Below are 26,658 nucleotides of genomic sequence, written 5' to 3'. Positions count from 1 at the left end.
GGACCTCCTACTGAAATCCCAAAGCAGATAGCAGGGAATGTTCCTTCAGTGTCCTTTGATAGTCTTCTAGTTTCTATCTCCTCTCCTTCTCCCCAGTCAAGGAGGTCCCTCCTCAAAGCTGTGCTGCTGGGGTGAAATGCGTCCCTGGGCAGGAGAAGTACCCTGTTTTGAAGCTGTTCCTTTGTGTGCTTTAAAACAGGTAGCCCCAAGATGAGAGAAACAAATGAGCATCAGCTCAATGCAAGGCATGACGCTAGGTGCTAGGAGTATGTGTTAAATGACTGTCACTCAACTGCATTTCTTAGTGTTTATTTCAATTCTTTTCGCATATCTATAAGGTCAGAAAGTGGATATATACATACAAAATTCAAAACAACTTTCTAAAATGGCTTTAGTATTAGCCAGTTATTGACATCCTTATTTTGAAAGTTTGAATTGTCAAATGTGTCTAAAGTGCATTCTTGCAAGCTAATCTATAGCAGCATTTGTTGTTTATAAAACCTTAAGTATTCAGACAAGAGCAGAAAACATCACAAAAAAAAAGTGTGATCTACATATATTTTTCCTTAATCACCCAGGACAAAACACTTGTGCGAATTAGTTATTAAGTACATAAGAAATATACAAAACAATAGCATTATTAAAAAGTTCATATGGCAAGGCATGGAATATAAAAAGTGTGCTGAATCCTAGATATCTTTGGAACCATAGGAGGATCTCTGATCTGCACCAGTGTATGATGTATCTGAGGTCTGTGATATTCAACAATGCTGCCAGATGACTCAGAAGACTCCTGCCATGGCTTTGGAGAAATCACCAACACAAATTAGATTGTCAGGTCATGGTTTCTTGCGCCTAAAATGTGAAAACCAGCATTTATTATTGACTGTTGCAATCAATGACACATTCATAGCAATTGGACCTCCTAGGAAAGGTTTTACAAGAACTCGGGTTTTACTGTGAGAAAGTTCAAATCCTGAAAAAGCAAGTAACGGTTATAAAATATATGTACCCAGTATTAAATTTAAAAAGCAGGATTCCTGCCTTCATCCTATTGCAATGATTTTCCAACTTGCCTAAGGAATACATGTGTTAAAAATGGACACAAAGACTTGTATAGGTAAACATTTGAAAGGGGATTTTACTAATATGGAAAATGAAAGGGGCGCCTGGGTGGCTCAGTTGGTTAAGCGACTGCCTTCGGCTCAGGTCACGATCCTGTAGTCCCGGGATCGAGTCCCGCATCGGGCTCCCGGCTCAGTGGGGAGTCTGCTTCTCCCTCTGACCCTATCCCCTCTCATGCTGTTTCTCTCTCTCTCTCTCAAATAAATAAATAAATAAATAAAATCTTTAAAAAAGAAAATGAATAGACCAGACTCTTGGGTATGTGCTTAATAGAAGGAAAAGTGTGATTCCTTCCCCTACCATAAATTCCACATTCCGTTTTATTTTAGTGAACACTTAGCACTATAACGAGACCAAGAGGCAAGTTCGGAAAGAATGAAGAACCGTAAGAGCTGTCATCCCTGACTAAAGCCTCCAGACTCCCTCCTTACAGGTGATCTCAGTCCAGCCTCTGAGAGCTTTATGAGCGCTAACAAAGTATCAGTGAGCATGAGCAATCTTCCGTCACCTCCTGTTAATGCTCTTAGAAGCCTTCTGAGGTTCTCAGCCCTGCTGCTGAAGTCTGCTAGAGGACCCAGATAGTCCAAGGGGTAAACAGAAACCACATATGTCCTCTTAGAAGTGGATAGTAGGGAGAAGCAGTGATAGTGGAAATACTGGAGGAGGGAGAACACACACAGAAAGGTCCAATTAGTCAGGACTCACTTGGGTTGTGCATGATGCTGATATCCAGGTCCCAGCTGAGATCCTGCTCTCATCTCCACAGCCACAGAACACTAATAGGAAAATTACAGAAGAGGAATAGATCAGCTCCTCTCTCTAGAGTCTATAAACACAGTTCTGCTCAGACGGGTTCAGCCACGGTGGAATCCCACATTGCTTTCTAGTGCAGCAGAGACACCTATGTTAAAATTCCAGATACGTGCAATTTATTTGACAGAGGCCCCAAAGATGGTGAGCTGGAAGGGTCTCTAGAGATCAAGCAGGTAATTTTCTTGAGAAGGTTAGTGGCCAGGGCCAGAGCTTGGCCTCCTAACACCACCTACCCTTCCCGTGCTCTTTCTAGAGGAGCCTCACATCAGGAGTAGCAGTGAGTAACAGTTCCACAGGGCACTGTGCTTCTGTGAAGAGTCATTCCCACCAATTTGATGTGAACTGTTGTTATTCTACAGGGATGCTCTCTGACTCGATCCTCAGGCCCTATCCCTCTACACTGAAAACAGGAACCTTGAGCCAGAGAGCTCCAGTAGGAGCAGACTAAACAAACAGGAGGACCGTGGCAGGTTCACGGGGAACATGCCTACAGGCCCCACTGGCAATGTCAGATCAGACCTCAGCTGCTTCAGAGAGCAGGAAAAGCTGGAGCCAGGGGGCTTAAAATAGGTTGCCCCTAACTTTTATGAAGCAGACAGATATTTAATTTTTACCCCTACCCTTGTTTCTACATCAGTCCATTCCGACTCTGTACCATCTGGTGGGGCAGGTGCTGCTGTGGAAGATCTTCGTTTTCGACTGCGGAAAAACAGGAAAAATACGAGACATAGGATATCACTACACTCTTTCAGATAATTAATACTACATCTTATAGGATATTGTGTTCTGCAAGAATAAGCAGCTAAGAAAGCTGTAGCCCTCTGAAGAGATACATCTGAGATCACTCACCCAGTTGGCGATTCTTGTTTTAAAGTCTCAATATCCGTAAACTGAACAGACTGTCCACCACCTCTTGTTTTATAAACATCACCCTGAAGCCGAGAGAAAAGGTCAGCATTATACTTTGATATACCTGAATGAAAAACATGTATTTCAAACTGAACTTAAGATTCTCCATGAAACAGTAAATCAAGTCCTATTCACAAAAAACAGATGGTGCTGCAGACTGTGCTATTAAAATACTTCCGAAATTATCTCTCACTAAACAAAAGAAGTTCAATGCAATATAATCAGTAGCATTCTTAAATTGCAAAAAATAATATTCCTTTTTGTTCAGTCTATAATTTAAAAACTATACCAAGGATCAAGAAATTTCTAAATGCTCTAAGACATTATGCTGTCCTCTGGGTATACCACACCTCCCTCATATTACAGTCTTATTTGTAACTCTGGTTATAATTAAGAACCATCCTCTAAATTAAATTTTCTCCAGTTGGCTTTTACTTCCCTGATTATTCATTGACTCTCTGATCAAAGGATAATTTTTCTACAGGCGAGGGAAGGGAAAGGGCTCTGGGTAGCTCAGTAAATTTTGATAGGTCACATTTTAACGTGGGCTTTTTATCTGGAACTGACAAATGGTAGGAGTTCTTTGTTTGGGTTTACTTTTAAAGTAGTCGTTAAAACTAACTCTACAAGTACATAATAATAGATCTGGAGTTCCTCTAACAGAATCCTGAGGATCTGAGACTGTTCACTAGAGAGCAGCTGATTTAGTCCTAGTTTAGCAGATTTACAGCCTGAGCAGTTCCTTTAGTTTTCTAAGAAACAAACAAAAAGGTTGTATCAACACCCATTTATCTTCGTTGACACTGCCTGTGTATCATCAAAGGAACAGAAGAGTAAGTGGTTTTTTGCGAAGTTGACTTTCTGTATGTTTTTCGTCCTGTGTCAATTTGTTTTTACCTTGATTAGTTTAGTTTCAATCTCCCCATCGGAGGCTAGTTCCTGGTGGGTCAGCATGTACTTCTCACACTTAGCTAGTGCCTTTTCATTTGCAACAGATACTGTGATGGCATGAGGGACATGTGGCTGCATGACTGTCTCAGTTTGCACGTTAGAGGCAGGCTTATGATCTACCCATCTGTCTCCTGCAGAGCGAGATCGTCTGTGGCGGAGACGAATTGGTGGTGCGTTCTGATCAGGTTGAAAGAGGAATCAAGAAACAAGCATAACCCAGAATTAATTTAAGGGTATTATTAGAAGTGCAGCAGGTTTGGCTACGTTAGTTGATGACAGTATCAAAACAAATGCACACACCTTTCCAAAAGCTAAATATGTTATTCAGATAATTTAAATGTTCTCTTTGTATTTAACCACAAGACCAACAAACATCTTTTAATACCGCTTGTCTATTATACATTCTACACCAGGGAGCTTCCCTTTCAGCAAAACAATGGAAGGAAAAGTTCTGGTTATGCTGCTAGGCTTTCCTGTGTAGGTGGTATTCAAGAGAATTCATTTTACATTCCCTATCAAAACCATTATTTGGGCCTGCTATTGTAAGGGAATCTGTTAGGTCTACAACCATGTTAAAAACTTCAAATGAGGTCAGTAAAAGCCCTAAACATGCCACGGGCCTCTAAACAAAGAGGAAAACACTCCGTATGCAGACAGACAATAAATAAGTAAAAATTAATGGACTGTATGGTCCAAAATGCTAAAGAACATAAGGTATAATAAGAAACCTATGTATAAAATGATTAAGAGAATATAAATGAAGTACTTCTGACTACTTTGAGATCTTAAAATCTCAAATAGAACTTCATGACAAGTTCAAATACAATAATGGCTAAAACATACCAACTATTTTTTTTTCCTCAAACATTTCATAAAGATTCCAAGAACCAAACTAAAAATTTAGTATCAAATCAGTCTCTATCAATCATACGATAAAAAACTAGTTGCTTCCAATTGACTATCATGTAAATCTGGGACAGTTAAAATTAGCACATGCAGTCCAAGAAAAAGTATTTCACATACAGAACATAGTTCCAAAGACAACTCATTGCTTCAAACATCTCCTGTTTGTATAACTGAAAGCAAATGAAACAGTCTGTCACAGGCCCAGTCCTTCCAAGCTGGTCACATACGAAGATCCCAACTTTAAGATGCCTGTCTGGAGAACTGACGCATTTCCCCTATGTAATCACAATCAACAGCTGAAGTGCTAGTGACAAGTCATTGCTACCAGAGAACCTGGACCATAGGGTTGGCCACAGAAGATGCCCACGCCTCCAGCAACCCAGGAAACTTTCCATTCTTAAAGTGGCCTGATGTTGAACAAGAAAGTCAGGCTCTCGTGACCTACCATTTAACAAAGGTGACAGTTTTCCTGAACACGGTTAGCAATAAATGCATTATGAAACTAGCTTCAGAAAGTAGATTGTTACAATCTACTATCATTTATGGAATCAAAGATATTTACAATTTCTTCCTCACTGAAGTATAAATTCAGCCCACCTAACATAATTTTTGGCCAAAACAAACCTAGATATGTTGTTGATACTAGCCTAAACTTTGCTGCACTTCTAAAAAGATCTGATTTCAAGTGAGAAGTTAAAGAATCTCTAGTAAATCCTCTTAAATATCTGAGAGCCAAATTAGATACCACATTAATGTTGACCAGGCTTAAGCAGGCCTTGAATAGTGTTCACTCTGTAAACTTCATGAAAAATAAAGGGGATTTATTAGAGTTGATCAGAAAGACCAGTCACCATAATTTGCTCCCTAAAAAGTTTTCAAGCAAAATTTGCAAAGTAAAGAACTTAGGCTTTAGAATCATCTGTTGTCTTGGTAAATACCTTGCAATTCATCGCTATCCCTTAATAAGCAGGAGTGCAGGCCATCTAAATGAAGCTTATCTGTACCCTAAATTATAGGAAATCTAAAGTAAAATACTATTAATTTGTTAAAAGACAAATTCTAAAAGAGCTATATAGTAAGATTTTACTAAATATAAATCCACAATATTAACTTGGTCCATTTATTCAAAGTCAGAGGAAGAACTTTAATCCTTAAGAAAATTTAAGCGTGAATTTCTTTAAATACCCTTGACTGAGGCCGAGCCCTTGTAGGTTGAGATAAAGGTCTTGAGATTAAAAGCAATTTACTGGACATGCAAACCTTCAGTAGTTACAAAACAACAGGCCTGGACTATTCAAAAACAGTCAAGGTCATGAAAATCAAAAAAAAAGGGTGGCCGGGAGACTATTTTATATTAAAAGAGATTGAAGATACATAATAACCACATGCAGGGCATTCACTTTGTTAGGATCATAGATTAAAAATAGAGGATATTTATTCAATTAATGTTAACTTTCTTAGGTTTGATAAAAGACTGTTTCTACAGGACAATGTCCTTAGTAGGGATGAAGTGTCACAGAGGGTAGGGACTTCCTTTCAGAAGTTCAAGGAAAAAATGATTATATGTCCATATAAGTGACAATTGGTAAATCTAGGTAAGGGGTAAGGTAACTCAACTTTTGAGTTTGAAACTTTTCAAAGTAAGTTGGAGAAAACAACTTTAAAAACAAAAGTTCAAAAGCAGCAAAAAATTTGAGGAAGGAAAACAAAGAAAAAAAAATGGAAAATGTGCTCTGAGACACTCGTGCGCTGATTTTGTGGCTGCTCGTTAGCTTATGCAAATGAAAAGCCCAGATTACTCTGGGACGCGCACCACTGACCCGTGTTCGCTGGCGGTCTCGCGGTGGCCAGATGTGTTAGAGCTATTTCAGATGAAGAGCTAGGCCTCTAGTTCAGGGTGATTTTTCAAAGTAAATAACAAAAATTAGACCTTGTTTATATTTAGAGTTCGCCCATCTTTCCGTTGAACTTTCTGAATGAATCAAGTCACAGAAACCCCCACCAAGCCCCAAGATTCGACGCTCCGGCTACGATGCTTTAAGAGAACACCAGCACTGACCCTGCAGCAGTGGTCCTCTTCTAGCTCTACCTCATTTCTCAGTGTGGGAACCACCTCCCTGCCTTCCGTCCAGTACATGCCTCGCCTTCTGTCTGACACGACACAAGTTTTACTTTGTCCTGGCTCCTGCTGCCTACGCCTTGCAATAGAGGTGACATGGACAGGTGTGTTGTACGGAGGCATTTTCTGCTCCCATTCCGAAACACAGGAAGCTACAGAAATGCTGCTGCAAGAGTTAGAGCGCCTACGTAGCTGCGGCTGGCTCAGGAGCTGCTGGCCGGTGGGAATCTGAGCAATATAGTTACTAGAAAGCTAAAAAAATGGAAGAGAAATTAATGAGCAAGACTGAAACACCGAGAGAAACAATTCACTGCTTTTCTGTCACTTTAGCACGTTAGAATTATTTTTACTGAGTTACTCAATGTTTTATTCTGAATTTGCACTAAATTTGTGTTTATGCTAAACTTAGAAATATTTACATAGCGAAGTTGGAGAAATACAGTAAGTAATCTAAAACAACAAATGGAGCATCCTAGAAAGTTACCTAATCTGAACAAATTTTCTCTAGTGCACGTGACTCCCCAGCCACGAAGAACTCACAGGTACCGGTGACGGAGAGACGGCTCTTTGAGTGCCTTTTTCCCGGTCCCGCTCCCGAGAGGGTCTCTCTGGCTTTTCGCCTTTGGGTTCCGTAACAATAGCCTTCAGTTGTTTCAGTTTCTCATCTTTGACCCAGAGTTTATTTTGCATCTCCAGCTGCTTGGCTGCCACCCGGCGCTCCTAGGTTAGCAACAGGGACACATCTCTAATTCGGTCACACCAAATGCGCGCACCCAACCACCCAGCCACCTTGTTTCCTAAGAATGACTGGCCTCCTAGAGTCCAGCACGCCTCGTCGTGCGTTTTAAGGGCAGAGAAAGGAAACGGGATGGACTGAACAGAGGCCCCTGCTGCCGCTGCCGCCGCCACCACCAAAACCCTAGGCCTGGGAACACGATTCAGACCACCTAGGGTGGAAATCAGTCCTCATCCCAGAGGTAAGCACCGTAGGACCGACACTCACGCATTCTTTCTCCCACTTCATGGTCGTTTCCGTAACCATGCCTTGCAGCCTGGCTTCCAGTCTGCGTTTGTCAGAAAATTGCCGCTGAAGTTTCTGGTTCTGAGTCTCGAGCTCCTGTTGCAAAGTGCGCTTATCTTCTTCATAGATCGTAGTTGTCTTCTCTAAAATCTCAATCTGGGAAGGCAGACCGTTGTGTTCAGGATCTGGCTTGTAAACACTGCGTGTAGCTGTGAACTAATTGCTTTCGTGATTTGCTCATGGCAGGCATAGTTGTGGAAAGAAAAATTATGGAGAAAACAGTTCCCTCTACAATTTCATCTGAATTCCCACCTCCATTCCTAGAAGTTAGAACTTCTAAACAAGGTCCTCACAGAAAAGACGAAGCTTTAGTTGACTTCATGTGAAAATGATTTTCCTCTAAAATTAGACCTGAATTTTGTTTTTTAGGCTGTTCTCAGAAGAGAGAACGCTATTGGTTGAGATGAGCTTCTGTCTAGAATGAAGAATATCATTTATGGGTACCCCCTAAATGATACTCTGTAAATAAAAGAACAAACCTATCATCCTAAGTCAAAAAGCAAGCTATAACCAGAGCTAAACTCATGAAAGCCCTCTAAAACCTCACTTGTTTGGTCCAAGAACATTCTCTCCAATTGGTAAAGCCTAACTCAGAAAATTGAAGAGTATATTACCCTCTAAAGCTCTTCACTCACATTTCCTCTCCTGGAGTGAGGTGGAGAGTAGTAAGGGGCCGGGTGCTGCCTCTCCCTCAGTGAGCAGTGGTGGAAGGCCGGGAGGGCAAACGCTAGGTCAGACAAAGCAGTGCTAACCTACCAGCACGCATATCCACTGAGTCATGCCAGAACAAACCTTATATTCTAAAGTTTTGTTTCTCTTCTCCAGGCGTTCTATTTCCAATTTCTGTCCCGAGATCACCTTTTCTTTTTCATTTAGTTTTCCTTGAATGTGGCTTTCTTTATTTAAAACAGCACTGTCGAACTCTTGCAACAACGCTTTAAATGTAATAGCTGAAACAAAAGCATGCAGGCCAAGTTTACTCCCCATGCCAAAATAACCAGTGAAATCAGATTTTATTAACCGGTATGTAGCTATTCAGCAAATCATGAGGGTTAGTCTGTAGCAGAAAACAAGTTGAGAAGGAAATCAAGAGTTTGGTTCCCAAATCTACATGAGAGATATCCCTAGAGGCTGGTTTTTACTGAAAAACACGGAGTCTCATTTTGCACTACGGCATTCCCTTGTCAGCCCTTACAGATAAGCAATTTGCTTCAAAACAAATGCAAAAACAGAAATAACAGATTTAGGACCAGTTGGACTTGAAATCCCTGGTACACCAATTACTAGTTATGGGACTTGGGCAAGTTACTTAATTTTTCTGAGCACATCTCCTCCTCTCAAAACGGGGCTATAGATACCACTTATCTCACACCTTTCCTCTGAAGATTCAAATAAATTGGTGTTGATGTAAATCGTAAACCTGCTCACTGAGCACTTGTATGTACCAGACTGTTTGTTCACTGTTCTACATGGTTCTCACATATTATCTCATTCCCACAACACCCTCTGAGGGAAGAACAGTTAAAATCCTCATTTTGCAGATAGGAAGACCAAGAAATGGAAGATAAAGTCATTTGCCCAAAGACAGTCTTTAATATGTAATAGTTATGAAGTGCCTTGCCAAAGTAAGTACTAGTAGGAACTAAAAGCAAAGTAGCTATTATTCCTTCGTGTCCATCACTGTAGATTTAAAAAAGGGAGAGAATACACACCCACCTGTTTCTTCTGTCTTATGACCTGTGGGAAAGTTCTTTGTCAGTCTATTTGAACAATGCCTTGAGCACTACCAAGTGCAGAAACAAATAACCCTTCCTTAAAGATCTGCCCCACCACAGAACTCAGATTCATTAACATTTCTGGAGTTGAAATGATCCGCAGACCGCTTTGGGCCCTTACATTGTCTGTGAAACTCCTCGATCATCCTCTGCCGGAGGTGATGTCGTTTCTCTAGAGCCTCGATCAGCCTGGGAAGAGTCTGCTCGTCGTTGATATCCAAAAGTTCACAGGACGGCAGAGGTGGAAAACTCTGTAAAACCACTTCTGTAACCAATGGTTCTGCGTTGAATTATAAAAAATTACAAGAAGTTACACAGGAAAGAAAGCTTATTTAAACAACTTGATACTTGTGATTAGAACCCCCAATGAGCCACGTACTTTCTTGAGTTGTCACAATCATACTTCCTTAAAAATGAGGTATAAAAAAGGAAAAGTGGGGGAAAAAAAAAGAGTTATAGTATGTAACAAAAGAAAACTCATTTATACTTTGGTTTTTTTTTTTTTCACTTGGTTCTTGAGAGGAAGGGAAGTAAGTAGTAGTTCTCTAATGTGAAACTGATCTTAAGGAAGGAGAGACTGACAGATGTCAGTGTGCACATGATGTGACACTATATCGTACCATCTCCAACTGGACCTCCCCGAACCTGGTTTCTGTATCTCCTTCCAGGCGTCAAACCACATATTGCCTTGTCCACAGGTCTTGCCACTTCAACTTCTTGGGTCACTTCTGCAAATCTCATAACTTGCTAAGATACAAAACACATCAGAGGGGGTTTTTCATTTTTGTTTCTATAAGTCAGCATATTCAAGTCCTTCAGAAATTACTTAATGAAACAATAAATTGGTCATTAGTTCACTTCTGTAATGGTTCTGTATCAGTTTTAAAAATATTTAAAAACGTCATTCTTCACATCCAAATAGTTGTTTTCTCCATAGAAACTCTGAGACTTTATAAGATAATCAAAATTACCAAGCTCTCTTCATAATCTTCAGCCTTTGGATTCACACACACGATCATGCGTACTTTACCTTCCCCATCGAAGTAGTTCTTGAACAGATGAGTTAACTTTGAATCTCGGTATGGAACCATCTGTAAATACATTCAAACACAAATATATAAGGCACAAGAATGCACACAAAGCTCTACAAATGATGACAGGCTGTTGCTTACTTTGTTAGTTCCGTACATTTGGTTCTCTCTCAGGACTTCCATACATGTTCTTAGCGTCATTAATGACTGATTAATGTTACCTGACAGGAAAATATAAACAGAAGACATTTGAAAACAATAGAGTAGCTACAATGTGGTCTGTCTGCCTATAAAATCCCCACTTCATGGAAATACTATATGGAAATTACAACTAACAGGTTTTAGTGGCTCAATCTAAGGAGCTGTCCTCACATGGCCTGGCAGTATTTCAGGAGTATTTTAATAGCAGTGTTTCAAGAGGGGGTTGAACACCATCCTTCAAGGATTCCTATCAAAAGGACTGTCCATGGAATTACATACTTCATGGCCAATAAAGTTTCTTCCAAATCTTAAATTCTATGAAAGTCTATTAGATGCACATGTTTAATATCCTCATATTAAAATATTATCTCAAAAGCATGACAATTTCAGGCTTCATCAGCACTTAAGTCTGCCCAGCACCCAGAGGGGCTCCTGTTTCCAACAGTCGTGTGTGTTAGGATCCAGCTAACTCTGTCCCCTCCACATCCAAACAAGTATTTTTTCTTTTTAAGATTTTATTATTTCTAAGTAATCTCTACACCCATTGTGGGGCTCGAACTCACAACCCTGAGGTCAAGAGTCACATGCTCTACTTGAGCCAGCCAGGCGCCCCCAAATAAGATTACTAAGGCAACATAGCTGTTACTTCTGACCACTCCTGTTTGGACTTCTGAGCCAAGACAAGCCTGACAAATTCATCAGGCCTCCAGTAATGCAGGAGATCTCACTTGCAGAGACCCCCCAAATATATCAGCTAACCCCCACCGTGCTCTCATCCTTGGTCACCTCTCAAAACACAGAGCTCATCTGTGCCCCCATATTGTCCCATGATTCATAATTCCTCTTCCTTGACTGCAACTCCCGGTAACCTTCCTGCTTCCACTGTGCTCTCTGGAACCCAAATTCCTGTTAACAGACTTCGCTACATCCTCACACCCCTCATAGAGAGCTCTACCCATCTCTCACTAATTGCTAGGGTTTCTTAACCTGGGGTCCATGTTGTCCATGGGTGTTTCAGGAAGTCTGCATACTTGGATGGGAAATAAATTATACCTTTATTTTTTCCTGACTCCTGAAATTTAGCAGTTCCTTTCAGGCCAAAAATATTAGTGGTACCTGTGATTTTTGTCAGTATAAATCATAGGTAATTTTATAGCACATTACAGTTTATTGCTCATCAAGATATTTATATTCATTACTACTTTGAAATTATGTAGTTATAGGACCTACTAGTGCATCTTTAATTAAGGCATTAATAAAGAAGCATGTAAATTACTGTAATGACAAATGCCTTAAGAATACTTTTAGGGGGGGCGCCTGGGTGGCTCAGTTAGCCATCAGACTCTTTTTTATTAAGATTGATTTGTTTATTCAGAGAGAGTACAAGCAGGGTAAGGGGGAGAGGGAGAGGATCTCAAGCAGACTCCCTGCTGAGCGTGGAACCTGACGTGGGGCTCGATCTCATGACCAGGAGATCATGACCTGAGCTGAACCAAGAGTCAGACACTCAACCAACTGAGCTCCCCAAGCACCCCAGGCATCCACCTCTTGATAGCAGCTCAGGTCTTGATCTCAGGGTCGTGAGTTCAAGCCCTGCCTTGAGCTCCACGCTGGGCATGGAGCTTACTTGAAAAGGGGGAGGGTGGGTTGACCTGGGTGGCTCAATCAGTGACGTATCTGACTTCAGCTCAGGTCGTGACCTCAAGGTCCTGGGATCGAGCCCCACATCATGCTCCCTGTTCAGCAGGAAGTCTGCTTCTCCCTCTCCCTCTGCCCCGCCCTCTGCTCATGCGCTCTTTCTCCCTCAAACAAAAACTTTCAGAAACACATTTCCATCTAATCAGTTTCCTCCGTAATCCTGTGTATTTTATGTTATTCACTCAGAATTATTCTGGGAAGTAGCCATGCAGTCATGGTGCAAAGCCCTGCAGGCTTACCCTCTGTCAGAAGGATAATGCTCCCTGCTGCAGCCCAAGTGAAAATCGCTTGTTTTCTGAAGCCTGACATTTTATAAGGATGGTGAGCAGAGGAGGCCAGCAACATTCTCCTAGTCCGTAGCTGCTGCCCTTCCATGCTCCACCACACTCCTGCTCCTGGGTCATTCTGATGCCGGTGAGGACTACTCTAATATGATGCCAGAGGACCCCCACTCCCTCAACTCCAGTCAGTCTCTCTCTTCACCATGGGAGCTGCACAGCTATGCCCACACCCCACATCTTTATCACTCCGAACCGCACCACCTCTAGAAACCTGTGCCCCAACCACAATCTCCTCTTCTTCCCATGCTCACACCCTCGTTTTTGTCCCACCTGTGACCTGCTCCCCATCCATATCAACACTGCTAGTCCTTTCTGGTTTTTTCCCAAAGCATCAAAACCCTCAAGCTTCTACTTTCCTCCACTGAGATAAACCTCTTCCCATCAAGGTGAATCCTTCCTCTCGTGATCTGGTTTCCAGATTCTCTGTCTTAAATACACATATATAATGTGGAGTTTTTGGTTTTTTTTGGTCATCTCACTTGGCTACCACCTTCTTTCTCCTTCCCAGGCTCTTCAAATCAATCACCTCAAGCATCTGTTCCTCAAGGCTTTGCCCTCAGCCTGTTCCCATGTGTCCTCCATGAATAATCTCATCTCCTCTGTTGCTTCCATCATGTTGGCAAAACCTAAACCTATACACCTCAAGTCAAATCTCTCTCCTTGCAAATGCGTATACATCCAGTGACTAGGCACTTGAACTGGAACAAGCTGAACACATCCAACACAAACGCTGTAACGGCCCACACCTGCACCTCAAACTGCTTTCTCAGCCAAGATCTTGGATCTGCCCTCCCCTCTTGCTTCCTGTCCACATGCAGTTCGACTTCCTAACTAGCTCTCACTTTTCTCACACCCTTGCCTCCAGGGTACAAGATTGCTCCTCTGAATTACTGCAAAAGGCTCCCAACTGCTCTTCATATCTCTAGACCTACCTCGGTACATTAATTCTCTATATGGGAAAACAATCTTTCTAAAAGACTAATTCTTCATTGACTTTAAGGGGAGGCTGTATAACAGTAGAAAGACACAGCGTTGAGAATCCAGCCAACCTCGGTTTAAACCCAGGCTCCAGTCTTAGGAAAATTACATAACCTCTTCCAACCCATTTCCTCATCTGAAAAATGGGTATGACACAATCCTGAAAGGTCAGAATCAAGAAATTGAGCCCATGCGTCGTTAATACTGAGATACACACTAGTCCTTGAATAATTGGCAACCACCATTATTCCTTCGGGACAAAATTCAGACTTTTTAGTATGACAGACAAGAGTCCTCTTGGCCTTGCCGTGCTCTGCCACTTCAGTTGTCAGGGGTCACCAACCCACACCCTTCCACTTCAGGGACCTTGACCCTGCCATATTCTCAGTTTACAAGTGGCTGCCTCCTCTGTCAAGGCTGACTTTAACCCTATCTTCCATAGAGGTCACTCAGTTGAAGTGTCAACTTCATGAGTTTTCCCCCTAAACTTCCCCTCACACACACCCCCAGACTGGATGCGTGTTCAAATACTAGTGCACAGTACACACTCCATAAATGCTATTATGTAAAACATAACATGAATGGCTACACTAATGAAAGATTAAAAAAAAAAAAACAGAAACACAAAAAAACAGATTTCCTTCCAATTCGCTTTGTGTTCAAACATTTTTCCCACCTCTAAAAGCTAATTTTCACCAGTATGAATGTTGGAATCACTGTTAAATCACTTAATTTTAAGGATCTAGTACTTTACTGACAATAGATACAATATGAATATAACTTGCTTTATATTTATTTTAACCACTTACCCTTATTCTTCAAGAAGTCAGTGTATTGTAATATACTGATACCAAACCAGCATTACTAAAGAAACAGCAATGACCACTAAGCCTCTGAATTATCAAAATTGAAGACAATTATGCTTAAACCACCTATCAATAAGCAGATGACAGCCTGGCATTGCAAGTTTTTGAAAGTTGTAGCAATAAATCAGTACTATGCTGTGCTCACCAGCTTCACGTAATCTGTTCCCTTCTGCTTTTGTCCGGTTCGTTCTTTCACTTCCAGCAAGATCTACCAGGGACAACTGGCTTATAGTGATTTGTTCCTTTTCCTGAAGGGAAGATCGTAATGCCAATAACATGAGGTATAACTGGTTTACAATGTTCTTTAAATATATTCCAGTCAACAAATCATTAAGTCTTATGAATATCACGTTTGCACAATACGGAACGGTAGGGCCAAAGGATACAGGTTTTGGGGGAAGAGTCTGCTAAGAGCATATGCTCAACATACTCATGGTAGTGAGGATGACTTGCCCATTGTCTGGTCTTCCACATTAGACTCTAAGCTCCATGAAAGCAGGGACTGCCTGTCAACCAATGTTCTCATCTCTAGCACCCTGTGCAGCGCCTCATGCGCAGGATCTCAATCCATGTCTGCTAAGTAGTGAGTCTAGAACAGGCCTATCCTAAATTTTTCTATAACTAGATACTTAACCATTTTATAATCGAAAAATTTCATAATACTCTAATTGTGTAAGAAATGAAAAGTAAGAGGTACACAACTGCTTTGTAATATTAGAGGTGTTCAAAGGACAGCAAGTGTATACGGAGGCTTGACTTACAAGCGTTTTCTAGCTAACATTTATAAATGCTGATTCTGTGTTATGTCAGGCAGTGGCCTAAGAACTCTAGATACATTGCCTCCTTTAATCCTCACAACATTATAAAGAGTTTATAATAGGTCAGACAGCTGGCAAATTAATAGGGCTCAGAATTCGAATCCTGGTGGTCTTCAGTATGCTGCCGTACCATCTTCTGATGACATGCGGAAACCTTCATGATAATGTTCACATGGAATTACACTTTAATAGCTTAAAGTTATTAAATGATTCCTATTCAGCTCAAATGCTTTTACTAATTGACCTAAGCCTTGTAGTGACAGGCCCAGCAGTAAAGGATGTTCAGCAAATGGGAGCCCTACTGGCCTATCAGCCAAGAGAAGAATTTAGAATTGTCATCTCCTAAACCATACCTACCCTGGAAAGTTAACCGCTGACATTTTAAAACTATTAACTGAATTCCCACATACAAAATGAGTCTTCAGAGATAAAATAATGACTCATACATACTCATTTTACCTCCTCTATTAAAGAGATTTAGAAAGATTTTTAAACCTTTTTCACAGCAAAATTCCAGGTTCTCAGATTCAATAGCCAGGTTCCCAAAACTACACTCTCTAATGGAACAATTTTTAAATGTCATCGCCCACATTTAATAATTCTAGAATAGTCTCCATTGCAGTCAAACTTCCCTGATTTAACTCTAGTTCCAAAAACTAAGGGTTCAGTTAAAACAAGAAAAACTCCACACACTACAAATTTACCTGTAAGACATTGTCTCCATCCGCATCCAAGGGAGCCTGAACTAATTTAATGTTGAACACGCTATGGGAACGGCTGGACTCACGATTCAAATGTGTGTTAGCAATACGTCTCTTTTTCTGACCTGTGATAACAGACATCATTGATCAAACCTGCACTCAGTCATTACAGTATACATGCTTTCTACAAAAAAGTACTGCCATCAAATTATAGTAGCAACTCTCAAGATTATATTTATTGTTTCAGATTTTCCTAATTTTAGCTCGGTTTCTAACCTCTCCAGAAAACTTCAAAAGCCTCCTCAGTAGATTTCACTTCTACTTCTGTACATCCTGCAACATACATGTTATGGTTCTTATCTTCACGAAGCAATTTAGATTGTGGCGGTCTGTGAGAAAGAAAAAGACATCAGTCAGCTAAATGATGAGATCCCAATATCTCAGCTTAAGACTAGAACTAAAATGCCAGGCCACATGACATCGATTCTTATAATAGGAATAGGCCTAGGCAAGAGCTCCAAAAAAATAGGAAATTTGGGTAAGTATAAGGGTATATAGTCAGGATTAGTTACATAACGGGGTCACGGGAACCTATGTTGTTCTAGAAGCTTTGCTCTAATTTGTTCTAATAAAGCACACAAAACACTAAACAAGTAGAGAACAGAACAGAATTATAGCAACATCACATGCACAGGTTAAGCATCAAAATCTAGCCTTTCCCTAATTTTAAAGATCAACAGAGAGCTGGTTCTCACATCAGAGTCAGCAAAAGACAAATTCAGAAAGAGTTTGGTATATACCAGGAGTGGCAATCTTTTCAAAGTGGCTGGTCAAGTTTTGATCTGCACAGTAGGATAAAGGGAAAGCCCGTTCAGTCTCAGTCTCGTGAGCGGTGGGGGGAGAAATGTGTGCCAGCCACCATCACTCAGTAGAGGGTAGATTCCCCAGGCAGCAGGGAGGGGCTTAGAGGTAGCAGCCGGCCAGCGAAAAACCACCTACATGCAAACATGCCACAGATGCCAACCACTAGTATAACTGCACCCTTTCTCCTTAAGAAAAGAGTCAATGTCATCACATACACAAAATCTGTGTTCCTCATGGGCGTGCTGCAACTGTTCCACCTACCAAAGGAATAAGGTGTAAGTTACCGTTTCTACAGCAGCCAGGCTTGGTCCACAGCAGTGACAGTCACGATGAGTCGGCTCCTGAAAACCCTCTACTTATAGTATTGATCATATTTTCAAGTTAACCAGCTCAAAAAGGCAGGATAAACACCACCTTAACCAATTAAATCTGAATTCAGTGCCAAATATGCACCCAGTGAGTTCATTCAAGGAGTTACCAGAAAGGTTACAAGGCATGCAAGGCACATTTGTCAGTCTTCCTTTTGTAAGACTAAAACCAAGATAGGCTTCTTTGAAAATAATCTCATTTAGAACAAACCAAACAGAAACTTGGCACATGCGCAAAAAAGTGAAATGGATTTGGTAGCAACGAATGACATCACAAAAGTTGAGGAAAATGAGTACACACAACTGATACTCTGAAACAAATGGGAAAGGAAGTAATCCATAAATTGCTTAATGTAATTTATTAAACCTGTCCTCAGTCTCATGGTTTTCTAAATACCCTGCTGTTTCTCTAGGATTGTTCAGTTAGTCTTCATATTATTTGTTCTGAGAGGCCCTACAAAGATAGCACTGAAGATAAGCACTTAGCTTAAGAACAAAACCATCAACTCAAGAACAAGATACTAATATGAAATGAGACTCCAGAGTCTGCTCTGGCACAAACACGGATTGTGATGCCAGGCTGTAATTGCTCTTCAGTCTGAGCCGGCCAAGACCCAAGGAAGTCTAAGGAGTTGTCTTTTAACTCTGGTGGAAGATGATACAGATGTAACTTCATATTAATCAGGGATGAAAGATCTGTATTAGTTGTATGACAACAGCTTTGGTCTCTGCTCTGTAGATTACCAACCACAGATGGTTAACGTGGCTACAAACTCCCAACACTAAGTGTTAGGTTCTTGAAACGTAACCCCACAGGGACACTTCCTTACACAATTACAGCCCTTCTCAAAATACAGTCCCAAGGCCAAGAGTTCTCAAAAGTAATGTCTAAGATGAGTATTCAGGTCTCTCTTCTTCTTAAGATACCTTAACCCACTGATACCCTATTATAGCTGCATGTCTGGTTAAGAATAAAACTATGCATTGAACACCAGCTGCATGATATACAAGTTACATTTCATTGTGAAAACAAAAGCATTATCACCATTTATCACTGAGAAAACTAAGGCTCACTGAGGTAAAGTGGCTTCCCCAAGGTTAAGCAGCTAACATGGGACTCTCTTCACTACTTACTTAGGCTTTATGGGATCGAACGGCACCTCTTCCAATAGATCATATATGTAATTATTATATATTTCAATATAAGAGACAAATACACCATAGACGCTGTCTTCATCAACCTCTTCTGCTTTGCAGAAATCTTGCACATTTATCATATCTGCAAACTCTGGGTCTACTTGTCGTCTGAAAAAAGAAAAAAGCCAAAAAGTCTGTTCTTTCACATTGAGTCAGTATCAAAAGTAAATTATCTCAAGAGGAAACTAAAAGATGTAAGTTAAAAGACCTGTCACTGCAAGCAGAAATGCACAAAGCAATCTATTGATACTCATGGTCAGCCAACAGTACCACCCCTCCCCCCCGCCTATGTCCTTATAGACACACAACCCCGGCTTTTCTACCCTCTCCCACCCAGAGTGGCACCTTCTCTAAACAGAAATTCAAGGACCGTGTGCTCAAAACCAGAGAGAAAATCTGAGCAAATAAACTTAATGAAGAACATTCCTCAACTTTGATCTCACTACAGTCAACTCTCAGACCAACTCCCCTTCATGTTCATCATTCCCTATGCCTGAGAAAGCCACCAGACAGGGTTCCCCTTAGGCTAGTGTCACATTGAATGTAATTACTTACTTGCTAGAGGGGGTCTTTGGATTGGGCATGGCTTCTCTTTTCTGCCGTTCTAACAAGGCGTCAACTTCACACTGTATATCCATGCTATTCCTGTCATTAGATTTAAAAACCTGAAGTGGGGGTAAAAATCAGACCATGATTTTTTAAGAATTTGACTTAAATAGCAAGAAACATATTTGAGAAATAAGAAACATTTACTACTTAAGGTTTCAAAATGTATCCAGTGAATTGTTTTTCCTTTAACACTACTGTATCCACAGGTCTCTTGGTCCCTGTGCCCTCAAGTGAAATTACACTTACATATCGTTTAGCTTGAAATGACCCTATACTGTTAAAGATCATGTCCAAACAACGAGGAAGCAGACCTCCTTCCCCTGGAGAACCAGTCATCGTGTGAGTTTTTCCACTTCCTGTCACGCCATATGTGAAAAGGAGACCTACAATGTAGCAAGTCACATGGAGTTATATACTGAAAGTCACACTGGGTTATATCTTAAAAGTCCTCCACTTTTAATATTTCTTCATTGTATTAAGAAACACTTAAAATTAACCAGCTCAAAAAAGCAGGCTTTAGGGGTGCCTGGGTGGCTCAGTCGGTAAAGCATCCGACTCTTAATCTCAGCTTAGGTCTTGATCTCAGGGTGGTGAGTTCAAGCCCTTCGTTAGGCTCCACGCCCAGGGTGGAGCCTACTTAAATCAAAATTAGAAATTTTAAAAAGTAGATTTTATACCACCCTAAGAAATCAAATCTGAATTCAAGGCCAAACATAACCAAATATGTAAGTATCAAAAAAGTTTTTTCAGAGGGGGACAAAAAAGGAAATGTAACAAAAACTCCAATAATCATACCATTTTTGCCATGAATGAGGTCATCTACCAAGGGATTAGCCACAACATCAAAGAGCTCCTTCTGGGTGGTATGAATGCCAAATACTTGTTTAAATGAATACTGAGTCTGTGAAGAAGAAAAAAATAAAAAGCCTATGAATGGAATTTCACTCTATCTAAGCTAGAAATACATCCATTTAAATGTATTCAGATGTTTCTTAGTGAACATTTAAGATCTAGACACACAAAGAAAAAACATGAAGTCTTTAAACTTGGAACCCTTAAAAAAGTCATGACATAACTCAATTATACCCCTTATAAAGAGAATGCAGAAGTCTTAAGTCCACTAATGCTTCACAGACCAAGGCTGATTTTGGACAACAAAGATCAAAATTATCATGACTCAGTCACAGACTTATGAAAATCATCAAGCCTTTCTCCATATACTAATTTACCACTTGCTCTTTTAAAATGCCATAGCAGCATAAAACCCGTGTTTTTGGTGTACCATTTTAAAATCAGAAATGAACTGTAAATATAATCTCATCTGAGTTTTTCTATGAAATAAGTTTTAATTGTTACCTTTAAAAAAGTCAGTACTTCAATTATCAAATCTCTATCAAAATATGGTTATTATAACGCTGTAACTATATTACCAAAAATATTACCAAACTCCTATTTGGAAAATTTGACTGGGGACTGAGGTATATATAAATTTATTTTCAGGTAAACTAAATTGTCCTAATTATCCAGAGCCTGAAGTTCTCTTATTTCTGTTTTTGTTATTTTTTAGTTTTTTTGTATTGTAGACATTACAGTTGTTTCTGTGACCTTCCTGAATTTCGCAGTTTTTACTTCACGAAGGTCAGTGCTTGCTAAGTTATTTGTTACATGAGCATTCACTAGAATTCATTATGGATTATAGCCTTTGTCAAGCAGCACCCCCTTTCCTGTTTTATACCTTTGTCCTTAAATTCAACCTGTACAGATATCACTATCATGACCCTTATGTTTTTAAAATTAGCAGTTCTGTCCCCTCAAAAGGAGACGTGTCTAGAATAGTACTCAAACATACACTAATACAACATGTGCCAAGCACTGCCTTCGCCTGGCAGTGAATCATTTCACTCTTACCTTCGATTACATACTATTATTATGCTCATTTGATAACTTGTTAAAGGTCACACACCTGCTTCAGCTAGGCTAACTCTCACTTCGTGGAAGGTTTTATTCCAATCCTGTAAAACAGCTGTAGAGTTCACAAGAAGAACAAAGAATCTTAGAATGGAAAGGATACACATAAATAGTGCTGACAGATCAGTCAGATGACCTCCAAGTTCTTGTGAACAAACCCCTCCTTACCAGGAAAGAAAACCAAGGCCCAGAGGAGGAACTTGCCCAATCCTATGGTGCTGACTGGTATCCCAGCCGTTTCCAGGCCAGCGCTGCCTTCTGTGACAAGGCAGTGAGGACTGCTAATCCCCACCAAGCTTTCTGTCTACTTATACATATGAAATTAATCTAATAGAGAAGTGAAGTTCTTCACAGTAAGGCAGTTCTCGATTATTTGACATCTTTGAAGGCCCACTCCTCCACGAAGCCTTCCCAGACTATTCATTCATGCTTCATCCATATTCACTGAATGGGGAACAGGACAGATAAGGTACATACCCCCGCCCAAGCTTACATTAGAGCCGGGGAAAGAGACAATAAACGTATCTCTTGATGTGCTAAGTGCTTTCAAGGAAGCACATAAAGGGCAGACCAGGACAGAAGCAGGGAAGACTGCCGCTTCTGATACGGTAGTCTGGACACTCTCTCTCAGGAGGTGATGTTTAAGCTGAAATCCACAGATGAGGAGCCATCGATGACAAGAGCCAAGAGAAAGAAAAGTCCATGCCAAGAGAACCGCCCTGAAGCAGGATCTGGGCTTAACCAAGGAACTCAGAGGACTAGATGACTAGCAAGAGATGACCATGGAGAAAGAGGAAAGCAATTAAGCAGGATTTTGCCCATTTAAAGACTTTATGCCTTGAAAGATTTTAAACAGGAAAAGGGTCAGATCAGATTTACACTTTAAAAGATCTCTCTGGCGGCTCTGTGGAAAATGGACTGGAGAGTAAGATTCAGAGACGAAGCAAGCAGTCCAGTTAGATTTCAAAGTATGGTCAACAAGCCAGTGCCCCTCTGGGAACTGTTTTGTTTCCTGTCTAGAAGGAGAGAATTAGAGAAATCTGGAGTAAGTTTAGAAACTTCTGTAGCCATTTGACATGGCTGCCACATCCCAGCATGGCATCACTAGGCTCATCTCATTGAACAGATTATCAAATCACTTCTTTGTGGACTAACTCAGATGGCAAAGCTACATGAAAGTATCAGTCACGATAAACTGAAAATCTTAAAAAGCTGTTCCTTCACCACAGATCATTTGAGAAGCACTAGTCTTGGTAATTATAATAGCAAGGACAAGACAGGCGGTGGCAGTGGAGATAGAAGGACAGTTTCACATTGGAGCAGAACTGACAGAATGGGATACGAGCGGGGACACATGGTGCTACCACTGACTGAGAGAAGACAAGGGAGGAAATGATTCAGAGTGGGGGGGAATCAAGAGTTCCTTTGGACACGTAGAATTTGAGATGTCTATATGACAAACAGTGGATCTTCAAGTTTAGAGGTGAGAAAAAGTCTAGGCTGAAGACAGAAAAAACTCCAGAATTATTATCGTATAACCAACATTTAAAGCCGTGGGAAAGTGTGGCAAAGAGAGCCCTGGGTATAGCCCACCCCACTACTGAGAGGCTGGAAAAGGAAGAGAAGCCCGCAAAGGGTGGACGGTGAGAGCCGAGAACATGAAGGCTTGGACAGGAGACGGGAGAGGGCTTCGCGAGGGACGGTCCTGCTGGGAAACAGATGATCAGGACAAGAGGTGTCCATCCCATATGAGCAGTCCAGAGGCCACTGTAGGCTTGTGACAAGCTCACAAGTGCAGGGTGCACGGGAGTGAAAGGCTGCTGGAAAGCAGAGACAACAGTCTGAATCTGCTTCCTCCTGCATTGCCATCGTCCATCTCTTTCAGCACACAGGTCTGTCTGCCATCTGTGCCTCCAGCTCAGCTGTAAGCCCCGTAAAGGGAAGGATTGTGCCTTACTCATTTTTGAAAATCTCTTTCTGCCCTGCAGCTTTAGTGTAATGTTTGTGGAACAGAACTAAACTCACTTTGCTCAAGATTTTACTAAAAAAGAACACTTCATGAAAATACACAATGCCTGTTGCTATTTTAATATGCACAGGAAATTGTATGCATGTGTGTCTGTGTGTATAGCCACCTAGCACAATCATTCATTAAACGATCCCTAACCCATGCTCTTAAATAATCCAGTACAAGAAATTAACTTGTAAAAGCAATCCTCTAAACTCAAATGTACCAAACGTATGCCTATGCACACTTTATATATGGTGGTTATAGGTAAGTAAACAAGTTTTTCAAAAAAGTGGAAACGTGAATTGTGTTAAATGTAAACAATGGTAAAGCCCTTCCGGAGAGAACATCTCAAGTGAAAACAGCTTGGTTCCAAATGGCAATTACCTCCTTATAGTCCCCATTTCGGTTGAGTCTGTAACCCTCAGGAGTATGAAGCTGAACGGTTGTATTATTGATCACTTCTATGCAGCACTCTTGATCAGGAAGGCTCAGTGGGCGCACCCTACAGTACACCTGAAATTACAGGAAGGTGCTTCCAGAACAAAGGTTGACTACTTTTCATTTAAGCTTCCCATTCATTCATCCGACATTTGGTTTCTCAACATAAGAGATTTATATGAACTTAGAGCTATGAAAACCAAAACTTGCTACCAGAAATTGTCTGATGTAAACAGATATATCAGATACAAGGGATTTTAAATACACATACAATTAAAACAAATTTGGATAACAAAAGCATCAAATCACACAGCTTCTCTACACTATTATTATACTGGCACAAATTGAATAAAGCTATATACTACCATTAATACAAACATTTCTAAAATTAATAACATCATACAATGAGAATTTTTGAAAAGCTGTTAGAATTTTTTGAAATTGGATGTCAAACTGGGCAGCTTAACACTTAATATACAAGTAAATATATACAAATAAGTATAATAATATACATATATACAAATAACCGCAACATCCAAAACACGACTTCTCAATCAGTGATAGGGTTAAGGAAAAACTGTTCAGCCGTATGTGCAAAGTATCTGGTTCCCTCAACTTAAAAGAAGAGACACATTCCAGTGCCAGTGAAGGAGAGAGAGAAAAATATCTCAGAGCAAACCAACCTTCTTTTATTTGCCATTTGCCTTTAAAAGCAAGTTCCCAAGCCTGAAACTCATGAAATACATGCAATTATGATTAGTTACTAGACTGAATTAAACTGTTCTACACCAGAGTCTTTATGAAGCGTGCCATCAGTTACTATTTAACAGCCCTGAAGATGGGAGAGGATGCTCATCCAAGCAGAAATTTCCCTGCCTTCCGAGAAAGCAGGAAGAATTCTCCGGGACAGTGGAAGAATATTTTTCATTATCTAACTTTTCAAATTATAATTAGTTATAGGAGTATGCAGATGACAACCAAAGACTTCATTTTACTGGACTGTGAATCCCCCATAGAAACAAAATTTTAAAGCTGGAACCAGCCTTACCTATTTCACTAAATGTTTTCAGACTCTGCTTCCACATCTCCATCCTTTCCAAGTATATACAGAAGACAGAAAAGGACTGAACACACACACACACACACACACACACACACACACACACACACACAAATTTATAAGGAGACCTTACCCCAACTGGGTCTTTAAGACTCGTTTGGGATCCTTTCTTCACTAGAAGTTTCCTGGGCGTCTTAGTCCTCCTGGTCATAGGTTAAAAAAAACTTCAGTTCAAAATAACATACAAAAACCTCACCTATAATTCATACAGAGACAACCTTCCTAGGGTTTATAAAGTTCTCCCTTAGCAGTTCGAAAACATTACACCCCAACATAAGAATAAGCTGCATTAGAAGAAAGTTTATAGCACACAATGCAAAAGTAAGGATAACTGGGTTCAGGAGATGGTTTCAGTACTAGATAATAGTTCTATATTTAAAATAGCTTGCATTTTTTCTTGAAGGACAATTTTACAGAAGCACTACAAATTTGAAAAATCTACAGATAATTGACCACACTTATCTTGAAGGCATTTATCTATGCGCACAAGCACACACACTGCCCCAACAGCCATTGCCAAGGCAGACTGGCAAGGATTAACTTCACCAAATGATAAAAAAGTAGATGGGGAAATCCATTCTTTGATCAACATCTGTCTATACTTTTAAGAAACAATTGTTTATTGAGTTCTCCAAGCTATCATCCTTTGTCCCCAAACAAAATTTAGTCTCCAACCTGCCATTTCTTTATCTCTTAGAATCCAAAGATATTTTGACTTCACCAATTTCTCTAGCATGCGGCTTTCCTCCAAGGCAACCCCCACATTTATCTACAGTGCAGATGAACGTTTAACACTAAAAGTAAGTGTAATTATTGGCATGGCCTACAGATTATTAAATATTTTCTCAACACATTCCGAGATGAAACAAGCAAATCAGTGTTTTCAGTACAAAGTATTGTGGTTTTCCTTAAACTCCAAAAAATAAATTTTTTTTAAGATAAAAGACTTTGACTTCGACCCCTTAAGAAAACCAGCTGCGTTTGGCAAAGTATTGCTTTACCCAGGAGCGGTCCGGACGCGGTGCAGCGCGGACGCCGGGGCTGGGACAGGAACGCGGGCTTGGGCGCTCGGGGGCGGGGCGGGGCTGTCAGCCGGCCCAGACTCCCGCCACGGTACCTGGTCTCGACGGCCTCCAGGCCACGGGCTGGGCTCGGAAGAGCACGCCGCGCTCGCGGGGGGCCAGGGCCCTCCAGGGTCGGAGGCCGCCCGGCGCCCCCAATACCAGGGCACAGCCCCGCGGGGCGACGCCCCCGCCAGCCCCACCCGCGGCAGACTGCAACCTGGGCGCGCCGGCGGCCGGGCGGGAAAGGGGCACTTCCTTAAGGGCTGGCGGCGGCGGTCCCGGAGCCAGGCGCGTGGCACCCCGGCTGACGGGAGCCCACCCGGCCCAGGGCTCCCCGTTCCCCCCACTCCCCCGACATGGGCCGGCCTCTCCTGCCCTCGGGAGGCGGGGGCGGGACGCCGGACTCCGGCGCGAGGGGGAGTCGTGGAGGGCGCGCCGCGGACCGGTCCCCGCCACCCGGGCTCCCCCCTTCAGCGGCCTACGCGGGGGCTCCCACTTTGGGGGCCGCGGCCCGGACAGCACGGGGCTCGGTGCAGACCGAGGAGACGCCAGCCCCAGCCCCGCGGCCTGGTACTCACGCCGGCTTCATGGCAGCGGGCTCGGTGCTGCCCGGACGCGCGCGCGGGGCGCCGGGCTCGATCGGGCGGGCTGGCGAGGGCGGCGGGCCACAGGGTCGGACCGCGGGAAGCGGGACAAGGCGGCTGAG

The 26,658-nt window shown here is 41.5% G+C and overlaps 1 protein-coding gene across 3 annotated transcripts; it reads right to left on the bottom strand.

Moving 5' to 3' along the window:
• Positions 1–540: 540 nt before the first annotated feature.
• On the bottom strand, positions 541–26,658 carry KIF23 (kinesin family member 23). 3 transcript variants are annotated; one of them, XM_028100437.2, is made up of 24 exons: positions 26,531–26,556; positions 24,962–25,031; positions 23,715–23,843; positions 20,147–20,252; positions 19,598–19,734; positions 19,298–19,407; positions 18,680–18,850; positions 17,393–17,434; positions 16,590–16,702; positions 16,317–16,438; positions 14,940–15,042; positions 10,852–10,931; positions 10,651–10,770; positions 10,300–10,426; positions 9,801–9,959; positions 8,697–8,854; positions 7,827–8,000; positions 7,364–7,543; positions 6,764–7,075; positions 3,745–3,975; positions 2,788–2,870; positions 2,559–2,637; positions 1,831–1,901; positions 541–855 (listed from the first exon to the last, which is right to left on the bottom strand). In XM_028100437.2, exons 1-24 carry the CDS (start codon positions 26,539–26,541, stop codon positions 840–842), a joined length of 2,904 nt encoding a protein of 967 aa, XP_027956238.1. In that variant the 5' UTR covers positions 26,542–26,556; the 3' UTR covers positions 541–839. The 3 variants fall into 3 exon arrangements, with proteins under 3 accessions (XP_027956238.1, XP_087881004.1, XP_027956235.1); XM_088024878.1 differs by lacking the exon at positions 6,764–7,075 and having other exon boundaries at positions 26,531–26,658; XM_028100434.2 differs by lacking the exon at positions 17,393–17,434 and having other exon boundaries at positions 26,531–26,658.

The sequence above is a fragment of the Eumetopias jubatus genome, unplaced genomic scaffold (genome assembly GCF_037043125.1).
Source record: "Eumetopias jubatus isolate StellerSeaLion01/CBP00866 unplaced genomic scaffold, mEumJub1_p1.0 scaffold_7, whole genome shotgun sequence".
Classification (NCBI taxonomy): Eukaryota; Metazoa; Chordata; class Mammalia; order Carnivora; family Otariidae; genus Eumetopias; species Eumetopias jubatus.
The sequence above is the reverse complement of the archived record's forward strand: the minus strand, read 5'-3'. Positions and strand labels throughout refer to the sequence as shown.